General features: G+C 38.3%; 1 protein-coding gene across 1 annotated transcript; it reads left to right on the forward strand.

Annotated features, from left to right (window-relative positions):
• Nucleotides 1-3,324: 3,324 nt before the first annotated feature.
• Nucleotides 3,325-4,709, forward strand: LOC138022943 (dynein light chain Tctex-type protein 2B-like). The gene has a single exon (XM_068869970.1). The coding sequence runs from the start codon at nucleotides 3,325-3,327 to the stop codon at nucleotides 3,964-3,966; it is 642 nt and encodes a 213-aa protein (XP_068726071.1). The 3' UTR covers nucleotides 3,967-4,709.
• The last annotated feature ends 3,906 nt before the right edge of the window (nucleotides 4,710-8,615 follow it).

Consider the following 8,615-nt stretch of genomic DNA (forward strand, 5'->3'; position numbering starts at 1 on the left):
AGCGCTTGCTTTTTTTATCTGAGAGGTCAAACGTGCAGCAAATGTCTTCTTTTAAAACTGAGCAATCTTGTGAGACGCGTCTGTGGAAACTTTAGCGTTGGTTTATGTTGAACCTTCCTACATACGTGTTGTCACATGTTTGCATGAGAATTCTATGTACCCCTTTGTTTTTCAAGTTCCATTTGTTTTGTGCTTTTTTTTTTTGTTTTAATCAGGAACACTTTTCTAACGTGGCTTGTGCAACACTGAGGCTCGAACAGAAAGAAAAGGTCTGTCGTCTTTTCGTGGAATTTGGAGTCGTTGGCTTTCGCAAATGAAGTTTCTGATTCCTGTTTTGTACACGAATTGTTGACATGATCAAAAGCTTCGCTCTCGGTTTCTCCTGGACATCCGGCCATACAATATTTTTTGAGTGACGAGAATCACTTACGTAATAGAAAACTGGAGTAGTGATCGATGTGTTTACACAACCATGAATAACAAGCAGTTTCTTGATTAATTTAAGATCTGTTTCAGCTTGACCTTGGGTTTGCCATGGTATCTGGTGCTTTCATTGTCTGTTATAGAAACGATGAAAAAGGACGGTTTGTCGAGGAGGCAGCTGTACTTGTATTCGTGTTTGCACATGTGTTCGTCATGTTTTCTTTTGTTTTGTTCTTTGTTGGCAAAAATGAGTCTCTTGCAAGAGCACTAACAGGCATTTAATCTTTTCTAAGATTGCAATAACATGCTTTGTTATGTCCCTAAAATAATTTCATAGTAGTGGCGTGAAAAGCGAAGAATATCTGTCGCAGCACTTAAAGGACGTTGCCTACTGGCTAGTTGTTATTGGGCAAACGTTCTGCGCGTCTCGAGATACTGACTCTGTTTTTTTGTCGGTAGTGCTTACTAATGCAGGGCTATTTTTGGACGGTTTACAATTATGCGCTGACAGCAGAACTTAGCAAGTTCTCTTGGTATCAAACGAGAGTATTGGGGGTAACCGTGAATTTTGTAGAGATAATTTAAAAGGTTTAAGTTGGAAAAGAACGCCATAGTATTACATTGCTTTGTATTCTAAAGGTCAGCCTTCAAGCATTGCGTGCCGTAGGAACAATTTTCATATATGAAAATCCCGCCAAAGCTGAAATTCATCCAATCAGATCGCTAAAACGATTAATTATCTTTGAAAAGTGCGTGGTTACCCCCAATGTTCTTTTTTACTCGTGGAAGACTCGTGGATATATGAGAGAATCTATCAAACGGAAGAGACAAAATAAAGAGTTCAGGGAAAAGAAAAACAATGCAAAACACCAAAAAAGATCTGAAAATATTGAAGCAGCAAGGGAATATGAAAAGCAAACATTTCACAAGGGTAAAGCCTCCAATCCAAAACATATCAAAGAACTAAACAGAAAAGCACAGAACCATTTAAGGAAAGCTATGCAGAGCTCGAGCCAAAACCAAGCTGAAATTTGTCAAGGTCAAGACTCTATTAGACATTCCATGTCAAAAGTGATTCAGTCTTTTCGTGATAAGATAACACATGGCCCTGAATATATATACCCTTGCTTTGATCAGTTATAGTTCAGACTATTTTTCTCTAAGTGTAACAGTATCAAACATAGTGACAAATATTCGCAAGGTTTGTTGGAGGAATGTATAACTGGCACAAAAAGTGTTAATAAATACTGAATGGATCTGCTCTACTTGCCCAACCTGATGACATTAACGATATGACCTGGCAACGAAAATCAGACCTTATTCAAAATTACCCTGTCACCTGTGCTAGGAACTTTGAACACATGGTACAGCTCTTTATTGAGGATGTGTTAAAGAGTAATCTTATGCCTATTGGAGAAATGGTAGACTTCTTTTACCGGGTTGAATTCCAGCAAAGGGGATCACATCACATTCGTGCATTATTTTGGGTATCTAGTTGCATATGAAAGCCCCCTTCCCACGTGCTGTTACACAATTATCCAGCTGTTATATCACACTGACTAATACAGAAAGAAAACTTCAGCCCGCCAATTTTAAACAATCACGGGAACTTTCATATCCACGAGTAACGACAGTGGCACTTTGATTGGATTTCAATGACACTTGTTAAAATCTGCTTTCCCGCATGTTATAAACTGCACAAAATTACCTTATTGAACCGTGGTTCTAGGATGTACAAATGATACTTGCACAGTCCAGTTGGATTTCACCTGCGCGAGTTAGCGAGATGTATAGTGATTTCAACATTCAAGAAAGCTCTGTCTCTGATAATTCAGGAAATGAGGCGAAAAAAACTCTACGAAACATCCAAGCAAAGCTCGAATCAAGTCAGCGTTGACTTTTACCACAGTATTCAACGCCAAAGAAAGTTTTTCTTATTACTTTCAGAGCGTGACCAAAATCATGACACAAAGAAAGAGCAAACGTTGTCTATAACTTTCTCGCAATGTGATTGGTTTATTTTCCAACATGGGCGTTCCTGATTGGCTATTACATTGCGTGACAGATTGACGCGAGCATACGGCAAATTAGCCAATCAGATTGCGAGATTACAAGCAATTGTGGTAAAAAGTATCTAAAAATAAGATGTGTCATAGGGCATACTCTCTCTTCCCCTTCATGTTCCCTTGTCAGTGCAGATGTTAATTTTAACTCCTTTTTTGTGTCCTTTATAAATATTGGCTTTGAGCAGATGAAAGGAAGAATGACTTCCAGTTACCACTTATAAGATTTATATAATAACTCCGTTGTTATGTCTATACTTTTGATTGATGGAGGCATTTACCCATTGTATTAATTAAACAACGCCTGACCGAAAATAGCCCATGTTGGAATATTCTATCATGTTCCCTTGCATGCATGGAGGTGGAGTTAATTGTACAATTATCCAACAGAGATGACAACATTATAATATGAGCGAGGCCCATACCAGCTTTTGTGAGAAAAAAAGTGCAGTGCTCATTATTTAGGTGTCAAGCATGTCACATGCTTTCAATAATAGATCGATCCATTACTAGAATTAAGTAAATATTCGTTGGAAAAAGTTGATTCTTAAATAAACCCGAATAACCTAGCAACCATCCCTAGTTCTCTGACGAGAAAATTATTTTCTGAAACGGGAGGCTTGAAAGCTGCTACAACGACATCGATAATTATTTTTAAACTCGTTAGAAACCGTTTATTAGAAACCTCAGTTACTCCTGAGAACATTGCTATTTATAAAAGCTGGGGCTCGTACTTTTGCGTTGAAATCACGGCTGGTTGAGTGTCACAATAAAGTCGTCGAAGGGCCTTATTTTCTTGGACTTTATCTTACCTCTGGTGTTTAGAGTCAAAACACTCATGGATCCCAAAATACATCGTCTTAGTACTGTGGACCATCGACCACCTCCGTCGCTTGCAGTTTCCGCGCCACATACAGCTGAAACAGAACAACGTGGAAGATCATCCACCAGCACTTCCCTTCATTCAAGCGTCCAAAGTTATTCTCCTGACAAGACAGAACGCAGGAAACCGTCCAGTACTACAAACCCGTTTCTTTACTCTCCTCAGAATCGAAAGGTATCGAGTAGCATATCTCCAAGATTAGACACGGACTACGCGAAACGAGTTGGCCAAAGCGAGGTTTTGCCGACTTACCGAATGGCGCCGCAATCCGACCGGAAATTTCGTCCGCATATTGTTAAGAACATCATGGACCAAGCTTTTGAAGAGAGTTTAGACGGAATCAATACTTACGATTCTGTTAAATGCCGAGCATTGACTACACAAGTCTGCGAAGATATCAAGCAACGAGTGAAATGGTTAAACTACGACCGATGCAAACTTATTTGTCTTGTACATATTGGGTCTTTGAGTGGTCAAGGGATGCGCGTAGCAAGTCAGTGTTTGTGGGATCAAAGCGTGGACAACTTCGCCACGACCACTTACCGGAAAGGTGATATTTTTGCGGTTGCGATGCTTTTTGGAGTTTATAAGGAATAAAAACTTGGACTGAACGGAGCCCCGAGTCCACATAAACTAACTGACAGTCTTCTGACAGAAGGATAAACTCAGCCACTCACTTCACGCTTGATTGGGAGGTATCCTAGAAAAAGATCAACCACTGAAATGGAAGCCAAAACTGGACTTGGCGGACTCAGTGTCCTAGTAGCAATTGATAATAGATTTATCTGGTCAAATTTCATGAATACGAGGAGCTTAGAGCCTTTACGTTTTTTCCTAATCCAGGGTAATAGTCAATAGCACTCAGCCTTGGTTTACGCAAAAAAAAAAAATCTCACTTTTTTTAATCGAGGTATGTATTTCAGCCATTTTTACAAATTTCTCACGAGCGCTACGGCCATATGACAACATCGGCGAAGTTAGGGAGGTTCCTTGATCTGTTCTTAAGTATTAAATAGCTGCTCAAGAAAGACCCTAAACAACCGATATGGTCGATCCTAATTTTTTAAAGCCTAACTTCTCATGTGAAATAGGGAACGCCGAATGTAAACTTATTCCAGTGTTCCTTGCTAACGTTTAACAAACCCCTGATTCGTCCATGTTACGGAGAACGTGTTCGCAGCAACTGAAACTGGCATGTATTTGTCTGGTTTTTAACAGTTTTTATCTCGCTTAACATTTATTTAAACAGGTAAAATAACGGATATGTAACCGTTCTATACTAATGCCTTTGGCTTTAAAGATGTGATGAAAGCGCAATAAATGCACTTACATGGCTGAAATATATCTTATATTTGTTTGCCTCCGGGCAGAAGAGTGGGAAAATAACCAAGTTGAAAGACTTGACCATTGGAAAACCCAGTTTAACCGGTCTGTAATAAATAATGTTCATAGGTTTGTTTTGTTTATTGTAATCATGATCCTATGATCATGGCAACTTGTAAAGAAAACATCAGGGACACACAACGAGAATATAGTTCTAAACCACTTAAACCTAGCTTTGTTAAACATATTTTAGTATTAAACGGTAGATATAGGCATATTTTTATCCCTTAAAAATTGTTCATCTGTTCGGATTTCCTAGCTGAAAGTCCAGTGATCCGAAAATTACATAGATCAAAACTTACCTTTTCGAAAATTTCAGCCAGAAAAAAGGCTATCGAAAGTTTTAGGTGACCTTTTTACGGTAAAAATCCGTTTAAAATGGGCAATTATACCATTTTTTAGATGTTCAAAAATTCTTGGACAGGCAGGCAAGCAAGAAAATTTTAGAACAAATCCTCCGAACATTCTAGATCTCAAATCGTCTTCCGAACAGATATTTTCCGAAAATTGACGTCGGGTGCCCCTGAAAACATTTGTCAGGTATTTACAAGGGTATCCTTGGCCTGCTGACGTAATGGCGGCCATTGTGGTAAACAGAACAATATCGAAAACGTCTTTTGGGAATTTGGCCCTATTCTTATGCAAAACGCCAGCGACATTTTTCGTTTGTTTTGTATACCAACGGGTCATAAACTGACATTGGACATTTCGTAACAATCACACGACTCAATATCCCATGTTAATATTGACAAGCTTACCGCTCTAAAAAGGAATGAAAACAGGCAGAATTACAGCTGTAGTTTAACAAGAAATAGCGTTTCCAAGCTATGCCGCACAGATCTACAGTATTTGGGTCTAAAAACCCCTTTCAATTGTTTTGCTGGGTACTACTATTTCAATACTCTAAAAAATTCAATCCTCCGGTAGGTTTTCTCGTTAGTCTAGTGGATATCGGAAACTGCAGGATGAAGCCATCGATCTGGGTTCAACTCTTTGCCTCGCCTATTGTGAATCTTCTCAGCTTGTTTAAAATCTATCCCTGGAATAGGGTTATTACACCTTTCAGGAACCCGGCAGCCTGAAGGATTGTTTTAGGATTTATTACTTTCTCTACGTGGTACATAATTTGAGAAAATTGTAATGGTTATGATTAATATTAAACATTGATTTAGAACATTATTAAATCCTTCTACTCTAAAAAAAATTAATAATAATAATAATAATAATAATAATCTTGAAGTAAAAAACGTTCTCTGGTTAAAAAAAGGTTAAAAATATAAGCTTTTGGCTATCAGTCTATAGCCTTTAACGAATGAAAAAAGTTAGCGCGCGGATGGAAATATATACGAAATGGAGTGCGAAATTTTCTTTTAAAAAATAGAATACAAAAAATGTGTGAAAAAAGCTAAGAAATAAAATGTAGATGAAGTCTAATTGCAGTAAAATAGAGTATTGCTTAGGAAACGGTTTTGAGTTATTATCCGCGTCAACTGTTTTAGCTGTGTGCCTAGATTCTAGTGCTTTTCGAACGCGGTAATTGCCTTTGTCAATAGCGCAAGCATTATCAAAGTCAATGGAGTGATTATTTAGCCATGCATGGTTAGCAACATTTGAACCCTTTGTGTAGTTTTTCAAGTTTCGTTGATGTTCCTTTTTACGGGTTTGGAAACACCTTCCGGTTTCTTCTATGTAGTTTTAAGAACAGTCTTTACATGGGATTTTATAAACAACATCACATTGGAGATCTGAAGGTTGTCGGTACTTTGGGGACGGGAATTGTTGTTGAAGAGTTTTGAACGGTTTGTTGACGACGCGGATTTCATGGTTACGGAGTAATCTTGTAAGATGTTCGGTTAGGCCACTGATGTAACGGAGGCATGCATAACCCTGATACGTATCTGACGTTTCGACCCATTTGAAAAACACAGAAATCAGTTCTTCTGGTGGAGGCACTGTAGGTGGGGGTGGCTTCTTGTAAAGGATGGCAGAAATAACAGACGAAGGATAGCCATTAGCTTCTAATGCGCCCCTAACGTAATTGGTTTCACCATTAAACTTGAAAACAATGGTCAAATTGCCTTCCTAGACACCTTGGTTTCCAGAAGAAATGGTGTTGTCGTTATTGATGTGTATCGGAAGCCAACACACACAGATCGATACTTGGATTTCTCTTCTCACCATGATATAAAACACAGAATTAGTACGGCCTCGACCCTTCTGTTCCGGGCCTCCAACCTCCCGAACAGTCATGAAGGAAAAATTCAGCTCATTTCCGGTTGCTGTCCGCGTCTCAAAAACGCGCGTGCTGCACCTTAATTCAATTATGTTATGTGCGCGTCCATCGTGCTCGGGGCCTGGTTTTAGATCGGCCATCTTGTATTGCTTCGTTTGATCATAAAAGCCTTTGCAACCGATTTAGGTGTTGAGTTTGCTGACCTTACTAACTGGTGTGGATCCCACCGCTGACAGGCGCACAGTACAAAGAAACCCTACAGTATCGCTAAATTTTGCAGCCATCGTGAGTACCAAACGAACTCCGACCTCCTGTTTCTTTATTCATCCACAAAAATGTGTTTCCCTGACTAGCTACGATTCGGCTGAAGGCAAATTCGATCTGTTATAGGCTTTTGCCCGAAGACAAAAGCCGCCGACAGATTACTATCCAGCTATGATCGCGTGTAGAGTAACCGCATCTTGCAAATCATTTATAGAATAAATTTACTTCTGTTTGCACCTAGATTCACTTCCCGTCAATAACTAATCGAAAAAAAAATAAATAAAACAAAACAACAACAACAACAACAACAACAAAAACAAGTTAGTTAAGGCAAGCCGGCTGATTAAAAGGAGATTATAATGTCTCCAAAAATGATGAATTTTGACTTGTTCTCTTTGTTTACTTCCCTTTTAAAGTGTCCAAAATGAGCCCAGCAAAGCTTAGACGTGAAAATGTATTTGCAATACCTCTCAAGAACCAAAGATGAATGTTGTTTGATTGGAGAGGAACTTAATTGGATCTTAAGCTTTGATCATACACATCTTTTCTGTTTGTTGAATGTTGCCGTCAAGAATTCTAATCGTATATGAAAGAAAAATACTGTTTTCATACTGACGCCTTGATATTAGACGTATATCAGATTTATCGAATCATAAGTTAGCATTTGCATTTTGCACTTTAATTACGGACAGGACATTGAAAGAAACAAAAATTGCTGTTGTAAATGAAGGAGTTTTTGAAAAAATATAACAAGACTTCTGCCTTTTCCGCCTTCTAAAAATACGAAACCTAATTCACTTGGTGAGCGACAGCTCAAAAGTCCTGTTTTTTTTCTTTTTGTTGACATCGTCGGCTCAACTTAAGGAGATAAACTTCGACACCTTATCTGGACTACTCAGTCGGAGTTAATGCCTGAAATATTGATCCGGAAAATTCAGAACTGTCCAAGGAAAATACAAGGAGGAAATAACGGTGTTAAAGTGTAAAAGTGTTAGTTACAGTCTGAATATCAGTACCCTGCGTCTTCTTTGGTTGGTAGTTTCTGAAGAAAACGAATTTTTAATCTGCATTCACTTCCGAATTACTTGGAAAACATTTTAGAATTAAGACATCTGTTGCAAGCGAATTTCATTTGATTAACAAATGATATCCTTGACGGTTTACAAACCCAATCAGTGGTGTTGCTTGAAAATTTTTTAAAAGATAAAATAAACAACTCAAGAAATGTTTTCACCTTCTTAAATAGATGAAATAATTTATTTTTTTGCGATGAAGATATACCTTAACTTGTTTTGCAGTTGACGATCAGTTATTGTTTGACCTACATGTATGTGTCTCGTGCTTTGTTGTGTTTTTCCAAGAGAAA

Source organism: Montipora capricornis, chromosome 11, assembly GCF_036669925.1.
Source record: "Montipora capricornis isolate CH-2021 chromosome 11, ASM3666992v2, whole genome shotgun sequence".
Taxonomy (NCBI): Eukaryota; Metazoa; Cnidaria; class Anthozoa; order Scleractinia; family Acroporidae; genus Montipora; species Montipora capricornis.

Bases quoted from the DNA above. Each gene is read 5' to 3' on its own strand.
- LOC138022943 (XM_068869970.1), top strand. From the start codon at position 3,325: ATGGATCCCAAAATACATCGTCTTAGTACTGTGGACCATCGACCACCT.